This window comes from Plecotus auritus (genome assembly GCF_963455305.1).
Source record: "Plecotus auritus genome assembly, chromosome: 10".
NCBI lineage: Eukaryota > Metazoa > Chordata > Mammalia > Chiroptera > Vespertilionidae > Plecotus > Plecotus auritus.
In genome coordinates, this window is record NC_137785.1 from 12,359,889 (window position 1) to 12,377,345 (window position 17,457).

The 17,457-nt window shown below is 53.2% G+C and overlaps 1 protein-coding gene across 3 annotated transcripts in view; it reads left to right on the plus strand.

The window, feature by feature from the left end:
* Positions 1-17,060, plus strand: part of LIG1 (DNA ligase 1) — a 36,910-nt gene extending 19,850 nt beyond the window's left edge. The window contains exons 16-29 of one of the 3 annotated variants that reach the window (XM_080645566.1): positions 783-874; positions 1,115-1,214; positions 2,198-2,283; positions 2,913-3,028; positions 4,166-4,261; positions 4,770-4,880; positions 5,433-5,504; positions 11,257-11,401; positions 11,552-11,634; positions 12,896-13,048; positions 14,691-14,744; positions 15,371-15,514; positions 16,602-16,694; positions 16,837-17,060. In XM_080645566.1, coding sequence (XP_080501692.1) covers positions 783-874; positions 1,115-1,214; positions 2,198-2,283; positions 2,913-3,028; positions 4,166-4,261; positions 4,770-4,880; positions 5,433-5,504; positions 11,257-11,401; positions 11,552-11,634; positions 12,896-13,048; positions 14,691-14,744; positions 15,371-15,514; positions 16,602-16,694; positions 16,837-16,926 — 1,435 coding nt within the window. In that variant the 3' untranslated portion in view covers positions 16,927-17,060. The remainder of the gene's footprint in view (positions 1-782; positions 875-1,114; positions 1,215-2,197; positions 2,284-2,912; positions 3,029-4,165; positions 4,262-4,769; positions 4,881-5,432; positions 5,505-11,256; positions 11,402-11,551; positions 11,635-12,895; positions 13,049-14,690; positions 14,745-15,370; positions 15,515-16,601; positions 16,695-16,836) is intronic. The other 2 variants (XM_080645565.1, XM_080645567.1) reach the window with 2 other exon arrangements.
* Positions 17,061-17,457: the final 397 nt, after the last annotated feature.

Below are 17,457 nucleotides of genomic sequence, written 5' to 3' on the forward strand. Positions count from 1 at the left end.
AGATGAGAGCAACATGCACTGCGCGAGGAGCCAGCCCTGTGGGAATGGGGACACAGGTCTCCTTCAGGGGCCAGCTCCTCCTTGGGAGTCCTGCCAGGAGAAGAATCGGGGGCTCGTGGGTGAAGAGTGCCATGATTGATTAGTGATGTCTGCCTTGGCCTGAGCCTGGCAGTGAGCGTGGGGGCCACGTGGTTGCTGTGACAGTGAAACACCATTGACATCCTGGAGCATTTCTTGGGTGCCCTGTCCTGGGCCCCATGCTTCATCCCGTCAGTGCCTCCTGCAGCTCTGCGAGGCAGGCAGTTTCCTCACCCAGTTTACAGAGGGGAGGTGGAGGCACAGGGAGGGTAAGCCTCATGCTCCAAGTCACTGGCTCAGGTCAAGCCTGTGCCCGTGACAGGTCCTTGCCCATCACACTCTTGGGCACAACTGAGGCAGGCTCTGTTCTGGTTCCAGGCTGGCTTTGCCCCGCCTCCCCCTCCCCAAGAGGTGGCAGCTGACCTTACCCAAGCCTCACCACTTTCTCAGATGAGATGAAAGGCATAGACACCTGCGAGGCACATGGTTCTGCCCCCAGGAAAATGCCAGTGGTGATGGTTACTGGCCTCGGTTTCCTCATTTTTAAGTGGGGCTGTGTGATGTTTGGGCACTTTCTGGCTCTGAAGGTTGTTTTGAGGAGAGGGTCTACAAAGGGTGAAGGTGGGGGAGCAGAGGAAGATACAGAGTGCAGGATTGGATAGGAGTGGGCAAGTCCACTGCCCCTCACCTGCTCTCTCTCCCAGAGCCCTGAGTGGACGGCTGCGCCTTGGGCTGGCAGAGCAATCGGTGCTGGCCGCCCTCGCCCAGGCCGTGAGCCTCACGCCTCCAGGCCAAGGTGAGCCCCCATGTGGTCCTGTGCCCACCCCTTGAGTTAACCTGGGCGTCCCTTCTCTGAAGCCCACACACCCCTCCCCAGTGGTTCTGCCTCCTGCTGCCACTCCAGATGCCTTCCCTGAGGAAAGTGTCCCTGGCACCCGTTTCCATTCCTTGTCTAGAGCACCCACCCACTGTGGACCCTGGGGTAGCTGAGGGGTTTGGGCCATCCCAAAGCCTCTTCTGTTGGCTCTTGTCTTAGAATTCCCCCCGGCTGTGGTGGATGCTGGGAAGGGCAAGACAGCAGAGGCCAGAAAGACGTGGCTGGAGGAGCAAGGCATGATCCTGAAGCAGACGTTCTGGTGAGACCCGGGGCCGGGAATCTGGGAGCCGCTGGGGACTGATGCCCAGAGAGGGGTCAGATATGTGCGGCGTGACAGAGGGCTCCAGGGAGAGCCATGTGGAGGGACCGGGCCTGCAGCCTCCACAGCGAGACGGTGACAGCCCAGAGAGTGTCAGCGGCAGGAGGGCTGATGAGCAATTCCACGCATGCCCACGGGGCACCTGCTCTGGGCCAGGACCACAGGGTGCTGGGCACAGGGTAGTGAGTAGCCCTTCAGAGCCCCCAGGCCGGGCAGGGGTCTCAGGTCTGCCTGCGCAGGGGATTACAGACGTGCTCTCACTCTCCCCGTCCCCTCAACCAGCAAATGAGCACCTCTGGGAGGTAGAGCCTGGCCTGGAAGAAATACTGTGTTTTGTTTTGCTTTTAACATCCTTGAGTGCTTCTATCGTGTCTTTAAGATGACAGATAGGGGCTGAAGGCAGCTCAGACTAAGGGACATAGAGTCAGAGTGATGTGTAGTGACACAGGGAGGACGGGGGCAGATAGCAGAGGCAGAGTGACGAGGAGTCAGGGAGAGTGGGGGCCGACCAGGGACCAGGGGACAGAGGACTCGGGGAGAGGTGGGGGCCGACCAGGGATCAGAGGACAGGAGACTCGGAGAGGTGGGAGCCGACCATGGGACAGAGGACTCAGGGAGAGGTGGGGGCCGACCTGGGACCAGGGGACAGAGGACTCGGGGAGAGGTGGGAGCCGACCAGGGACCAGGGGACAGAGGACTCGGGGAGAGGTGGGAGCCGACCAGGGACCAGGGGACAGAGGACTCGGGGAGAGGTGGGAGCCGACCAGGGACCAGGGGACAGAGGACTCGGGGAGAGGTGGGAGCCGACCAGGGGACACGCATGCAGAGGTGTATCTTGCAGCCAGAGAGCAGAGCTTCTAGGCTGCCTGACTTTTGAGCTCTGGAAGGACACCTCCCACCTTGTTCTCCTGCCCCCACCCCAGCCAGGTGCCCGACCTGGACCGGATCGTCCCCGTGTTGCTGGAGCATGGCCTGGAAGGGCTCCCGGAGCACTGCAAGCTGAGTCCAGGTACAAGCTACCCGGGTCCTTGAAGGTCTGACCACAGCCTCACCCTGTGCACCGCTGGCTCAGGGGTGGGAGCTGGGGCTGCCCCTCCTTCAGGCTCCTCTCCCTCCTCTTGGCCTTGGCTTCTGCCTTCCAGGGGGGCTGTGAGGGCACCCCTCCCAGGCACTTCTCTAAGAACCCGCAGAATCTTTGTCCCCAGGGTCGAGTGTTGTTCCCTGGGGCCCAGACCCATTCCTTCCCCCTGGCGCTCGCTCTGTGCTAGGTCGGGTATGAGGCTGCTGTCGCCAGGATTCCCTAAGGGCAGTGGGTCAGGCTGGACAGAATCTCTCACACCCGAGTCCAGAGGAAGGCAGCGGCCAGGGAGGGCATTCGGCTATGCTCTGGGATCACCCAGGGACCCAGGTTTCTTCTCTTGCTACCCTGTCATCCCAAGATTGTCACCCTAATGCACGTAATCACAGATGGCTGACGTCTCTATTCTAGATATGGAAAGAGAGGGGACAGCCAGATTTCTGTGAGGGTGTGACCCAGACCCTACACACCTACACACATCGCTTGTGTGCAGTTAGCAGTCGCACAGTTAGTGGTCCCTCTGCCCTTCTTCCCTAACTCTCCCTCTCCTCCCCTCCCAGGGGTCCCCCTGAAACCAATGTTGGCCCACCCCACCCGGGGTGTCAGCGAGGTCCTGAAACGCTTTGATGAGGCAGCTTTCACCTGCGAGTACAAATACGATGGGCAGAGGGCACAGGTATGGGGGGTTGATGCATCCCTTCAGCAGAATGGACAGGGCCAGAGAGCAGGAGTGTGGGGGCAGTCAGACCCCAGCTCAGACCCGGCCTCTGCGGACTGCCTGTCTGCCCTGCACGCCTCTCAGGCTTAGTTCCCACCGCTGTGCAATGGGTGCAATAACCACCCCCTCACTGGCTGATTTGAAAATTGATTTTATTTGGTAAAGTTGTCAAAATTCCTGACCCACAGCAGTGGGAGCTCAAGAAGTGTCAGCTGTGCTTGGGCCCTGCTGGTGGGTGTGCTCATTGTATCGATGCAGTTACACAGGCGTGTGTCCTGTGACCCAGGGCTGGAGACGTCCTGTGAGATCTCTAAGGGTGCTCATGTAGATTTTCTGTTCATCGCCTGGGGATGGCTGGGCACGTGTCACAGATGGGTCTTCAAAACACAGAGGGAAAAAAAAAGAAACAAAATGACTTAAAAAAGTGACAGTGATTTAAAATACATAGACATACATGTTTTAAGTCATATATTTGTTACACCCCACACAACTATTTCTTGCGATAATATACGTATAAAATGGCATCGATGTAGCTCTGCTTGAGCACTGTAACCAGGCTGTATTACAGTCAGTGGTTCTTAACCTTTCTAATGCCGCGACCCTTTAATACAGTTCCTCATGTTGTGGTGACCCCCAACCATAAAATTATTTTCGTTGCTGCTTCATAACTAATTTTGCTACTGTTATGAATCGTAATGTAAATATCTGTGTTTTCCAATGGTCTTAGGCTCTACAGCAGCGGTTCTCAACCTGTGGGTCGCGACACAACATGAGGAACTGTATTAAAGGGTCGTGGCATTAGAAAGGTTGAGAACCACTGCAGTAAATACATTAACAGTAAAACCCAGGATAACAGTCACAGCATAACATCCAGACAAATCACATAGAAAGACCCTTGTGCGGACAGAGAGGGGCGGGACTGGGATGATGAGAAGGACGAGGGTGGGAGATGCTGTTCGAAAGGAGATGATTTGCTCAGGTCTCTGAACCAGTCCTCCTTCAGAGCTTCCACCAGTAAAGTGGGGTCAGAAGAGAAAGGAGGGGCTTCCTGGGGTGGACTGGGCTCTGACTTCCTCCCCTCCCCCACTGTCAAAGATCCATTTTCTGGAAGGCGGGGAGGTGAAGATCTTCAGCAGGAATCAGGAAGACAATACCGGAAAGTACCCTGACATCATCAGCCGCATCCCCAAGGTGGGTGTCTGCTACCCCTCTTCTCTCTCTTCCCTCCGGCAGGGGCTGTAGTTACTGCTGCAAAGAGCCGGGGTTGGCCCAGGCCAGCTCGGTGCAGCCCGGGATACTGGGTCTGTGTCCATGCGTCTCTCTGAGTTTGGTTTCAACTTGTCAGTGGACCTTGAGAGCTGCAGCAGGAAAAGGACATTTGTTTGCCTGAGTCTGCCTTTTTTTTTTTTTTTTTTTTTTAAATATATTTTATTGATATTTTACAGAGAGAGGAAGGGAGAGGGATAGAGAGCTAGAAACATCGATGAGAGAGAAACATCGATCAGCTGCCTCCTGCACACCTCCCACTGGGGATGTGCCCGCAACCAAGGTACATGCCCTTGACCGGAATCGAACCCGGGACCCTTCAGTCCGCAGGCCGACGCTCTATCCACTGAGCCAAACCGGTTTCGGCCTGAGTCTGCCTTTTGGCTTTGTCCTCCAACTCTCACCAGCCCTGGGTTTCCCCTTCTACTTTCAGATTAAACTCCCGTCAGTCACATCTTTCATCCTGGACACAGAAGCCGTGGCTTGGGACCGGGAGAAGAAGCAGATACAGCCATTCCAAGTGCTCACCACCCGCAAACGCAAGGTAGCCTCAGCCCCCCTTCACTGCCTGCCATGGTCCCATGCTCCCTCATCTTCCTCCCAGTCCTGCCTAGTCCCCAGAGGGTCAGAGTGTTTGTCAGGATGCAGGTCTCAGCCTGTGCAACATGGCTGCCACAACTCCAGCCATTGCATTCTCATCCCAGCAGGCCAAATAGAAAGCAGGAAGAGCTATTTTCCTACATCTCTGTGTTTTATTATGAAAGAAGGTCTGTTCCAGGAGTCTCCACAGCCTACATCCCAGCAAACTTCTTTATTCTCATTGGCCAGCATTGTGTCATGTCACCACCATTAGCTGCAAGGGAGGCCGAGAGAACAAATGCCTGACAAAGGGGAGAGAGGTTGGGATCAGCTGAGAGCCATCACAATTCGGTGTCGGGGCTGGCAGCATTGCCACCTTCCCAGCTCTGTGGCCTGTTAGGTGGGAGCAGGGGAGAGTGGTAGGTGACAGCAGTGTCTGCCTCAGGCAGGATGGGAGGGGACCCAGTCAGGCCTGACTCACCTTTCCCCACCCCTGCTCTCTTCTGCCCCAACCCAGGAGGTGGATGCAGCGGAGATCCAGGTGCAGGTGTGTTTGTACGCCTTCGATCTCATCTACCTCAATGGAGAGGTGAGTTCCGGCTTCACTTCCCGGGCAGCCGAGGGGTGAGCTTGGGAGCCAGCGGTCCGAGTTTCACTTCTCAGTCTGTCACGTCACTGAGTTGGGAGGCCACTCCTGGGCAGTAGTGCTCCATGGTCCAAGGAGTTGCGTGGGTCCCCAGGACCCTTCAGGGGTCTGGGAGGCCCTCCCTAACCAACTGCACATCAGTGAGGCAGATTTTCTCCATGTAGTGTGGCTGCCTGAAGCAGATGTGAGGATCCAGCCCATGTTAAGCCAATGTTTTGTTTTTTTTTAATATATATTTTATTGATATTTTACAGAGAGGAAGGGAGAGGGACAGAGAGTTAGAAACATCGATGAGAGAGAAACATCGATCAGCTGCCTCCTGCACAACCCCCACTGGGGATGTGCCCGCAACCAAGGTACATGACCTTGACCGGAATCGAACCTGGGACCTTTCAGTCCGCAGGCTGACACTCTATCCACTGAGCCAAACCGGTTTCGGCTAAGCCAATGTTTTTGAGATCATCACTTTTATTATATATTTACTAGAGGCCCGTTGCATGAAGAGATTCGTGCAATAGGCCTTCCTTCCCTTGGCTTCCAGCACCGGTTTTCCTCCGGCACCCAGAACCCAGGCCTTCACTCCGGCCAGAGACTGCCTTCTTCGTCTTTGCTGCAGACTCAGGCCAGAGTCTGCCATCTTCATCTTCGCTGCAGACTCCATCTGGAGTCTGCCATCTTCGTCTTTACTGCTTTGCTGCAGACAGCAGCCGGAGTCTGCCTTCTTCATCTTTGCTGCAGACTCTGGAGTCTGCAGTTTTATCTTCTCTGTGGCACTCCGCTCCTGTAGATCCCTTTGCCCCGCCCTCCCTCTCATAGCAGGCGTCCTGCCCCGCCTGGCCACTCTGCGCCTGGAGTAGCTGGGCGGCCGCCATCTTTGGTCTTATAATTTGCATACTCACTCTGATTGGCTGTGGGCATAGCGGAGGTACGGTAAATTTACATGTTTGTCTATTATTAGGTAAGATTTATTATTATTTTAAATTTTATTTTTATTGATTTCAGAGAGGTAAGGAGAGGGGGAGAGAGATAGAAACATCAATGAATCGAACTGTGATCTCCTGGTTCATAGGTTGATACTCAACCACTGTGCCACGCTGGCCAAGCATCATCATTTATTATTATTTTTAAAATATGTTTTTATTTATTTATTTATTCATTTATTCATTTATTCATTTATTCATTTATTTTTTTAGAGAGAGAGGAAGGGAGAGGGATAGATAGAAACATCAATTGGGTGCATCCTCCACACCCTACTGGGGATCCAGCCTGCAACCTGGGCATGTGCTGAGAAATTGAACCTGTGACCTCTTGGTTGTTCATGGGTCGACACTCAACCACTGAGCCACACCAGCTGGCGAGATCCTCACTTTTAATGTGATGAATATAAATATGTGATATAACTAATATTGTATTAATACCATATAGTAAATATTGAGAGATGTAACCCACATACACAGAAGTTCTTTGGAATGAGTTCTCAATAAATTTCAAGACTGTGAAGGGATTCTGAAACTGAGAAGTTTGAGAACCACTGCCCCAGGGTAGGTACAGGTTAAGCTTTTTCTTATCTGTGAAGCTCTTTATCTGACCTTCAATTCTGAATGATAGCTTTGCAGGGTAGAGTAATCTTGGTTGTAGGTTCTTGCTATTCATCACTTTGAATATTTCTTGCCACTCCCGTCTGGCCTGCATAGTTTCTGTTGAGAAATCAGCTGACAATCATATGGGTACTCCCTTGTAGGTAACTAACTGTTTTTCTCTTGCTGCTTTCAAGATTCTCTCTTTGTCTTTTGCCCTTGGCATTTTTTAAATTTATTTTTTTGATATTTTACAGAGAGGAAGGGAGAGGGATAGAGAGCTAGAAACATCGATGAGAGAGAAATATCAATCAGCTGCCTCCTGCACACCTCCCACTGGGGATGTGCCCGCAACCAAGGTACATGCCCTTGACCGGAATTGAACCCGGGACCCTTCAGTCCGCAGGCCGATGCTCTATCCACTGAGCCAAACCGGTTTCGGCAGCCCTTGGCATTTTAATTATGATGTATCTTGGTGTGGTCCTCTTTGGATTTCTCTTGTTTGGGGTTCTCTGTGCTTCCTGGACTTGTAAGTCTATTTCTTTCATCAGGTAGGGAAAGTTTTCTGTCATTATTTATCCTAACAGGTTTTCAATATTTTGCTCTCTCTCTTCTTCTGGCACCCCAATAATTCAGATGTTGCTATTCTTAAAGTTGTCCCAGAGGCTCCTTACACTATCTTCATATTTTTGGATTCTTTTTTCTTTTTGTTTTTCTGGTTGGGTGTTTTTTGTTTCCTCATATTTCAAATCTTTGGTTTGATTCTTGTGGTCCTTTGGTCTACTGTTGAATTTCTGTATATTCTTTATTTCAGACAGTGTATGCTTAATTTCTGACTGGTCCTTTTCCATTTTTTTGGCATTCTTCAGAGGTTTTTAGAAGATGCTTGAGTAACCTTATAAATGTGGTTTTGAACTCTATGTCCGGTAGTTTGCTTTCCTCCATTTCTTTCATTCGTGACATGTTTCTTTGTCTCTGCATTTTGGCTGCTTCCCTGTGTTGATGGGGTGGTTTTCTGTGGTAGGTGACCTATAGGGCCCAGTGGTTCAGCCTCTTCTATCACCTGTGGTGGACACTCCTGGTGCACCGTCTTGTTGTAGTTAAGCCTTGATTGCTGTTGGTACAATGGGAGGAATTGACCTCCAGGCCAATTGGCTGTGAGGACCCGCTGTGTCTATAATGGAAGAACTGCTGTGCTGGAGACACCCTTATGGAGCAGGACTTGTTTCAGTGGGGCTTTGGTGCTCACTGAGTCTGCCTCTTGAATGTGTCACTTACGGATGTGAGGAGTTGAAATCTGGTGTCGTCTCACATCCACTAGGTACACTGGCTTCTGGATCTCCAATGGGGTGCAGGTCAGCTACTATCTGAGGCCACCCAGCAGGAGCTACAGCGAGATCTGCAGATTTTTCCTCTTTGCTTGGGGTTTGGAGGTTTTGGAACTGTCTGACCAGAGCTTCAGTTTGTTAGGTTAAGCTGTGATAGGGCAGGCCATTTATATGCAAAAGCCGCTGCACAGAGCTTGGGTGGGTTTGTAGGTTGTGCGGGGCAGGGTCTCAGGGAATCACTAGGCTAGGGCGTGGCAAACAGCGATGGCTGCCAGTCAGGCGTCTCTGTGTCTCCAAGTTTCTGCGTCCCCGTGTCCCGTGCCCCAGCGCAGTAAACAATGATTCCTGCGTGCACCTCTGCAAGAAAGCCACCCTCACTTTCCAACCTGATGGCAGACAGTCCAGCTTCTCCCCGTAGGAGTCTGGGTCCACAGAGTCTCGCCGGAAACTGGAGTTCAGAGTAATCGGGAGCTTGTGTCTCCCTTCGGGTTGAAAAAAACAGCGCACTTGGTCACCAGCCGCCAGCCCGATTCGTGTGCCTCCGTACCTCAGCTTTTCCGCGCTTGTGCACGTCTCAATGCTCTTTTCTCTTTCCTTCTAGTTGTAGAACTTCTACTCATCCAGCTTTCCTGTGGTTCTGGGTGATAGACGTTTTGTCTTTCAGTTGTAGTTTTGGTGTGGTTGTGAGAGGCAGCACGTACAGGTGTATACCTTATGCCGCCATCTTGGTTTCCTCTGTATTCCAAATTCTTGATTTGTTACTCAGTGTCCTCTATTCTGCTGTTGATCCCCTGTAAATTATTCTTTATTTCAGTTATTACATGCTTCCTTTCGGACTTGTCTTTTTTTATGTTGTTGATGTTCTCACTAAGTTCCTTGAGCTCCCTTATAACCATTGTTTTGAACTCTGTATCTGATATTTTTCTTGCTTTCATTTCATTTAGTTCTTTTTCTGGAGATTTCTCTGTTTTTTTCATTTGTGACATGGCTTTGGTGCTCACCAAGTCCGCCCCTTGAGTGTGTCACTTGTGGAGGTGGTAGGGTTGTAATCCAGCATGGTCTGAAGTTGACTATTGGGTGCACTGGCCCTGGGGCCTCCCGGGAGGTGTAAGGTCAGCCTCTGCCCGTGCCCTGCCCAGGGCCACCCTGCATGAGCTACAAAGCAGTCTGTAGATGGCTGCTTCTTGTATTGAGCTTGTAGGTACACAGGAGAGGCCAAGCTGTGAAACAGGGCATGCTGATGCCAGATGCTGCTGAATTGAGAGATTTTAGGAAAGTCCAAAGCATAAGGCAAGAGAGGCCAGTTGTATGGAAAAGCCACTGGAAATTGCTTGATGAGCCTGCAAGTAGGGAGGGGCAGGGAAACGGAATCACAGGGCAGGGTGAAAAGTGTGAGCCATGCTGATGGGGAGATGCAGATATGGTGCCTGCCTGTCGGCTCTGTGGCAGGGAGGGCTCAGCAAAGGAACTCTGGCCTCTGCCAGCACTTCTTTGTGGGAGAAAGCTGCCCCTCCACCTCTTGCCCTGAAACCAGACAAGTTAGTTCCACCCTGAATGTCCCAGGTTCCTTCCAAGCTGCTGTCCCAGTGCTGGAATCAGAGGAACAGGATCTGAGTAAATCTGTGTGCGGGCCCTTTAAGAGGAACACCTGGGACGCACGTAGCATGTCACTCAGCCACAATCCCTGCTGGTTTTTATAGCGCAAAGTTGCGGGGACTTTTTCCAGCACTGGAACTCTGGGCTGGGGGCCTGGTGTGGGCTGGGACCCCTCGCTCCCCAGGGAAACCTTCACAGCCAAGATAGCCCTCCCAATTTTAAACCACCACATGTGGATATGGGACCAGCTGGTTCCTTGATTCTGCCCCCTATCTCTGCCCCTCCTACCAGTCTTGATGTGCTTCTTCTTTAATTCCTTAGTTGGAGGACTTCCGTTCAGCTAGATTTCAGGTGGTTCTGAATGATGGTGGTTCTGTATTTTAGTTGTAAATTTCGATGTGGTTGTGGGAGGTGGTGAGTACTGCGTTTACCTATGCTGCTATTTTCCCTACTTCTTTAAAAATATTTTTTTATTGATTTGAGGGGTCGGGGAAGAGAGGAAAAAACCCACATTGATTTGTTGTTCTACTTATTTATGCATTCACTGGTTGGTTCTTATATATGCTCTGACTGGGGATTGAACCCAAAACCTTGGTGCATTGGGACAACACTCTAACCAACTGAGCTACATGGCTCCAGAAATTCCAAAGTTAAAAAGTGGTCACACTGTGTGTCTATTAGACAGTTCCCAGCACAGTGCCTACTAGGGTGGGCAGATAATTGCACATTCAGCTGCTTTCTGTCCTAAAAGGGCAGAGTTGAACTGCTGTGACAAAGATGGGAGTGTCCTGCAGAGCTGAGAATATAGTAGAATTTGGTTCTTCATGGGAAGAGGTTGCTGGCTGTGCATTAACATAGAAAATATCCTCTCAGGAGCATGTCTGTGTTATAGCATAATGATCATAGGTTTCTTTCTGCCTTGATTCAACTGGTGTTAAAAAAGGAACCATCTTCTTAGCTACAAGAGACAGTTCAAGCTCCAGCAGGGCCGTGGCTCCCTGGGGCCCCCGGGATCTGAATGGTCTCCAGCCCCCTGGCCGCTGGCCAGCCTGTACCTAGACTCTCAGAGCCCTCATGTCGGCTGGCTCTCCCTCTCCAGGCTTTCCTTAGCTCCTGTGACTTGTGCTCCCTGTTTTGGGGACTTTCCTCTTTCTTTCCACAATGGCGTCCCTTTTTCTCTCGACTGCCCCTCAGTCCCTGGTACGTGAGCCCCTTTCCCGACGCCGGCAGCTGCTCCGGGAGAACTTTGTGGAGACGGAGGGCGAGTTTGTCTTTGCCACCTCCCTGGACACCAAGGACATGGACCAGATCGCAGAATTCTTGGAGCAATCAGTGAAAGGTGCGGGTGCCGCTCCCCTCCCCACTGCGGTCGGTAGCCAGCCTGCAATCTGTTGTGATCCCGGCCCACCCTGGACTGTTCGCCCCGAATCCTGCCTGCTCCGGCCGCTGTGAGCCCCAGCTTCACAAGGGCGGCACTATGTCTCCTCAGATTCCTGCGAGGGGCTGATGGTGAAAACCCTGGATGTCGATGCCACCTACGAGATTGCCAAGAGATCGCACAACTGGCTCAAGGTGACTGTCCCCCCAGCCTTCCCGCTGAGCCCTGGACCCGGAGATCTTTCCCGACCAGGACGTTGACTTCAAGTCCTACACTTCACCCTGTTTGAGCTCAGGAGCCTTTTCCTGAACCCTTTGCCTTGCGTTGCAGCCTCAGGTCTCCCCGCTGCAAGTCCTTGTTAATGAAATCACCAGCTCAGTGCCCTGAGGCCGCAGCGGGAAAGCCAGATGAGGTTTCTCTTCTCCCCGAGCCTGCCTTCCATGTCGGGCGAGGCGGTCAGCAGGGCACAGGGAGAGAGTCCGGGAGTGATGAGCGCTGTGAAGAAAGAAGTCAGCTCAGGGGCAGCGAGGGCAATTGGAAAAAGCCTCTCTAGAGGCCACATTTGGGTCAAGACACAGACAGGAAAGGTCGGCCACGTGAAGATCAGAGCAGACATCTAGGCAGGGAGAGCAGCAAGTGCAAAGGCCCTGCGGTCGGAACGAGCTCAGTGTGTACAGGGGGCGAGGCACTTGGCTGTGGGGTCAGGGTGGAGAGCAGGCCCCAGATTGCACAGCGCACTGGGGACTGTGGTAAAAGAAAACTGGGTCTTCCTTAGGGTTTCGGGAGCCAGCAGAGGTTCTGAGCAGGAAGGCACATGATCTGCTTGTCATTGTGCACAGGCTCTCTGGCTGGTCCGTGGTGGTGACGGGTGTGGGGTGCTGGGCAGAAGCAGGAGCACACAGGCGGGAGGCTGTTGTTTGGTAGGAATGATGGAGGCTTGGTGGAGAGGGACATGGGGAGGGGCAAAAGGACCGGAGCAGGGAGGGTTTGGAGTTGAGCTGGCCAGGCCTGCACCTTTATGAGTTGCCTGTGGTCTGTCTCCCCCCACAGACTGTAAGCAGCTCTGAGGGCAGGAACCTTGCCTGTCTTAGGACACAGCCTCTATGCATCCCTAAGGCCGAGCTCCTGCCCGGCTCGCAGTGGGCACTAACTAGTGTTTCCGGAACGAATGGATAAGTGTTCTCTGTGTGAAGGAGGGAGTGGAACCTGTCTCCGTACTGAGGGAAAGGGGGATCCAGCATGATCCCAGGTCTCTCCATCCTGCCTGTCCCCTTCGTCGCACCTGCTCCTCCCGTGGCAGTCGCCTCTTTCCCATCCTCTTTCAGCCTAGATGCCCGTTCCATGTCCGTTCTCAGTGGCCACGCTCGGTCTTCTTTATGGAAACTCCTCTCCAGTCTCTCCCAAGCCACCACTTCCGTGATTCTCCCCCTCACCTCCTGCCCTCTCTCTTCCCAGCTGAAGAAGGACTACCTGGACGGTGTGGGTGACACCCTGGACCTCGTGGTGATTGGCGCCTACCTGGGCCGGGGCAAGCGGGCCGGCCGTTACGGGGGCTTCCTGCTGGCCTCCTACGATGAGGAGAGCGAGGAGCTGCAGGCCATCTGCAAGGTGCGGGGCTGGGCTGGGCTGGCGCGGGCACAGGGGGTGGGCTTCACTCAGCCGGGGGGCTGGATCGGGGGCTCTCAGTTTTTCCTAGTTTTTATTTACTTTTTCTATCCCTATAAAGTCACCTGCTTCGTGTAGAAAAACAGGCAAGTATAGAAAGATGCAAGGAAGCCGTGTCAGTTAGGAACTGAGTTAGACAATGAGGCCTAAGTGAGAGAAGGGTTTCTTTTTCTCTCGTGTAATGGAAAGTCTGGAAGGGGCAGGCAGCTCTCCGGTGTCATGAGGGGCGCAGGCTGCTGCTTTCCCCGCAATGGGTTTGCCACGTGCTTCAGTCTCTGCTTCACAGCGTGGCTGCAGGACAGAGATGGGGCCACCTGAGTCAGCCTCAGCCAGTGAGCAGCTTCTGCGGAAGGTGCATTGGTCAGAGCTCTGCTCCTGGCCCAGCCCCTCTGCAAGGGCTCCTGGGAAACGCAGGTTTCTTTCTTCTTTAGTTTAAAGCTGTACACATTTGCCACAGAAAGAGAGTAAGCTATCACCTACAGTCCCAGTACCTGGAGGCAACCATTGGTCACATTGAAGGGAACGCTTTATCTTTACAAAATTGTGATCCTTCTCTCCGAGTAGTCCTCTTTCCTGCTTTTGCCCTGGAAGTACTGTATTTCAGTGCTGTCCTTGCCTGGGTCATAGCGATGGGAAGTGTTGGAGGTTTCTCCGTGCCATTCAGGACTTTCACGTGCATGACTTGAGTGCGTCCCTGACAGTTTTGCAGCAGCTGGGCCCCAGTTTCCCGAACCAGCTCCTGCGGTTGGGGGGTAGTTGTTGCACTGCTGCCTGTTCTTACAAGTCAGCACTGCGCATGCGTTAACTCATAGTCTATAGAAGAGACTTCACAATTCACAAGTATCTGTGGCTGCCAGTCTGCCACCATTTTACTTAATTTATTAGAATAGTTTTCTGCAAGAGATGTTGCTGGGACAAAAGTGAGAAAAAATTTTACTTTTATTAAAAAAATGTTAAAAATATTTTTATTGATTTCAGAGAGGAAGGGAGAAGGAGCGAGAGATAGAAACATCAGTGATGAGAGCATCATTGATCGGCTGCCTCCTGCATGTCCCCTGCAACCCAGGCATGTGCCCTGACCGGGAATCAAACCATGACCGCCTGGTTCATAGGTTGATGCTCAACCACTGAGCCACACCGTCCGGGCAAAAGTGAGAAGATTTTAAGGCTCTCAGTACAAAGGGCTTTCTGTTGACATTTTAGATCAGGGGTTTAAAGTTGTCCTTCTTGCTCTTTTTCCCGCATCAAGGAGTATTTTTTAGCCTTGACTGTTGGGGTGGGTGAAAGAAAACTCTTGGTAGTGTTCCAGTTGATCATGACACAAGTTATGGGGCAGGTGGGATGTCAGGGGCCCAAGGGAGTGACTTCCGGGCCAGCGAGACAGAGCAGAAGGAGCAGGGACTATCGCCCTGAGATTTGTTCTCCATCCCAGGTCTGCGAGGGGTTGGCTGGATGCTCAGCACCCTGTGGTTTCTGTGGGTGCTGGTTAGGCTGGAGCGGGCTGGGGGTGCTGGTGTGCGGATTCGGGGCCTCAGCGGAGCAGGGAGGCAGTGTTGGCTGCTGACCTGCCCTGTCCTTCCCGCAGCTTGGAACTGGCTTCAGCGACGAGGAGCTGGAAGAGTATCACCAGACCCTCCAGGTGAGCGGGCTCTTGGCTCTGGTGAGCTCGGGCTCCGGGTGCCACAAGCAGGGGGCAGTGCAGCCAGCTTTGGGGGTGCAAGTCCCAGCTGTGCCGGCCACTAGCCAGTGCCGCCAGTCAGGGGCCCCATCTCCCCGAACTCAGTGCCTCGGCCGCAGCAGGGGGGCAGTCTCGGGGCAGGGCGCTATTGCGGGGTTCCCTGAGTCGATCCTTAGGGTGCTGGCTGAGCTCCTGCTAAGTGGGAGTGTTTGCGGTCATGGTCACATGTGTTTTGGGTGTGACTGTCTTTTGTGTTGGTATCTGTGACTTGGTTCCTGTCCATTCTTTGGTTCTCTCTCTCTCTCTCTCTCTCTCTCTCTCTCTCTCTCTGTCTCTATCCCCACCTCTCGGGGTCTCTGCCCCTCTCTCTATCTCTGTCAGTCTTATTTTCTTGTCTCAGCTCCAAGGGTCTCTGTCTTTCATTTATTCCTTCTCCCATTTCTCCCCACCCCCCATTCTTGGCTTTGTACTTTAAGGAATGTTTGTGTCTCTATCTTCCCCTATTTACCTCACTTCCCAACCCTCCAACCCTCGATCTTGATTCTGAGACCGAGATCCCCTCTTCCACCTCCTGCTGCTCCCTGCAGGCCCTGGTGCTGCCCACCCCTCGCTCCTACGTCCGGGCAGACGGCGCCGTGGCCCCGGACCACTGGCTGGAGCCCAGCACCGTGTGGGAGGTCAGATGCGCAGACCTCTCCCTCTCGCCCATCTACCCCGCTGCCCGCGGCCTGGTGAGTGATGCGCCTGGGGTAGACCCTCCAAAGGAATTCCAGACGGGAGAGTGAGGAGGGGCCCTGCAGACGTCCGCCCTTCCTGGGGCAGGGGGGATTGGGAAACCTTCAGCTTGCATTTTATTTGGGTGTCAGATAAAAGGGTCAAAAGTCTTTTTTTCTTTTTTTTTTAAAGAGAAATGCCCAGGAGTAGAAAGAAAACAGTGAAATTGCTGTTTCACACTCAGCTCTTAAGTAATTTTTGAAAACACAGTTCTTTTAAGTAAAAGCTTATGACACATCCCGTTACATTTCTTTCTTAACTGTAGTTAATTCCCACACCACCTGGTTGTCCAGTTCCTTCTCTCACTGGTGGTCCAGTCCTCACCACGCGCTGGAGGGCCAGGGCTGCGGAGGCGCTGCCGGTGCCCAGCGCGGGCTCTGAGCTTGCTTTCTCCTGCAGGAGAAACGGGGGTCTCGCATTTAAGTGTGCTTCCTTTGAGATTCCTTCGGATCTTTCCATCTAGAAGCCGCTTTTCTGATTAGAAGCGGGCTTCCATTCAAAGGCGGAGCCTGTATTTGGGATCACATTTCTTCTTTGAATCTTCTCACTCATGAAGTCAGGGTCCCGGGACCCAGTGTTGGGAGCAGCCTGGGCAGTGGGCACTGTGCCAGCAGCAGGGCACCTGTGTGCACGTATTTAATCCTCAGGACACTGAACAGCCCCACCCTCAGGTGGGGAAGTAGAGCCCCGGGAGCTGAGGGACTGGCCCTGGGTCTCACGGCTACTGGGAGTGGGGAGCTGGGATTTGACCCCACAGTTTGGTTCCAGAATCCACACCCTGAGTCCGCTGCTCTGTGTCTCAGCCCTAATAATGCCAACCACCTAAGAAACAGCTGTCACAACTGGCATTTCTTAAGCGCTGCCACGTGCCAGGACGGTCCCAAGGGCTTATTACCTTATTTAACCCTTACAACAACCCATTGCTCAGCCCCACTGTATGGATCAGGGAAACAGGCCAGAGGTGCAGGAGACTTCGGTAGGGAATTGTTAGCGAGGACCGAGAGCTGGGCCACAGGAGGTCCCCATCATCACCCCGCTCCCCAGGTGGACAGTGAGAAGGGGATCTCCCTTCGCTTCCCTCGGTTTGTTCGCGTCCGTGAAGATAAGACGCCGGAGGAGGCCACCACCAGTGCCCAGGTGAGGCCCTTGGAGGGGTGTGCTTGCCTGGCCCGAGCAGCTTCTTGGAGAGGTGGGCGCTGACCTGCAGTGGTGGGCAGGGGGGGTTGGGGGGGAGGGAGGGCAGCCCTGGCTCTGACCACCGCCTGCCCTGTCTCCTCAGGTGGCCTGGCTGTACAGGAGGCAGAGTCAGATTCAGAACCAGGAGGACACAGACCAAGACTCCGACCTGGACCTGGAGTGTTTCTACTAGGCCCTGCCCTCCGGGACGGGGCGGGCCAGCACCTCTGGTGTTAATAAGCAGATCTGGTGTGCAGTGTGCGTGAGGGTGTGGTTTAAAGTGGGAATTTAGTCATTTTTTAAAAATAAATAATTATTAACCCCCTGCTCCGTGTCCAGGTCTTGCCAGGCTCTGGGGGTGCTCTGATAGCTCACATGTAGAGCGCGCGTGCCAGTGTGCCAGCGTGCCAGTCTGAAGCAGCGCCTTCCAGCAGAACTGCAGTGACAGGAACATCTTCCACCCCCATGTGCAGTGTGACAGCCACCGGCCAGCGGCGAGCACTTGAAATGTGGCCGGTGCAATTGAGGACATATTCTATATATGTTTATTTTTACTTATATATTAAAATACTAGAGGCCTGTTGCCGAAAATTGTGCACTGGGTGGGGGGTGGGAGGCGGTCCCTCAGACCAGCCTGCACCCTCTCGCATTCTGCAGTCCGAGAGCCCTTGGGGGATAGCCTCCCACCACTGCCGCTGCGCTTGCCAGCCGTGAGCCTGGTTTC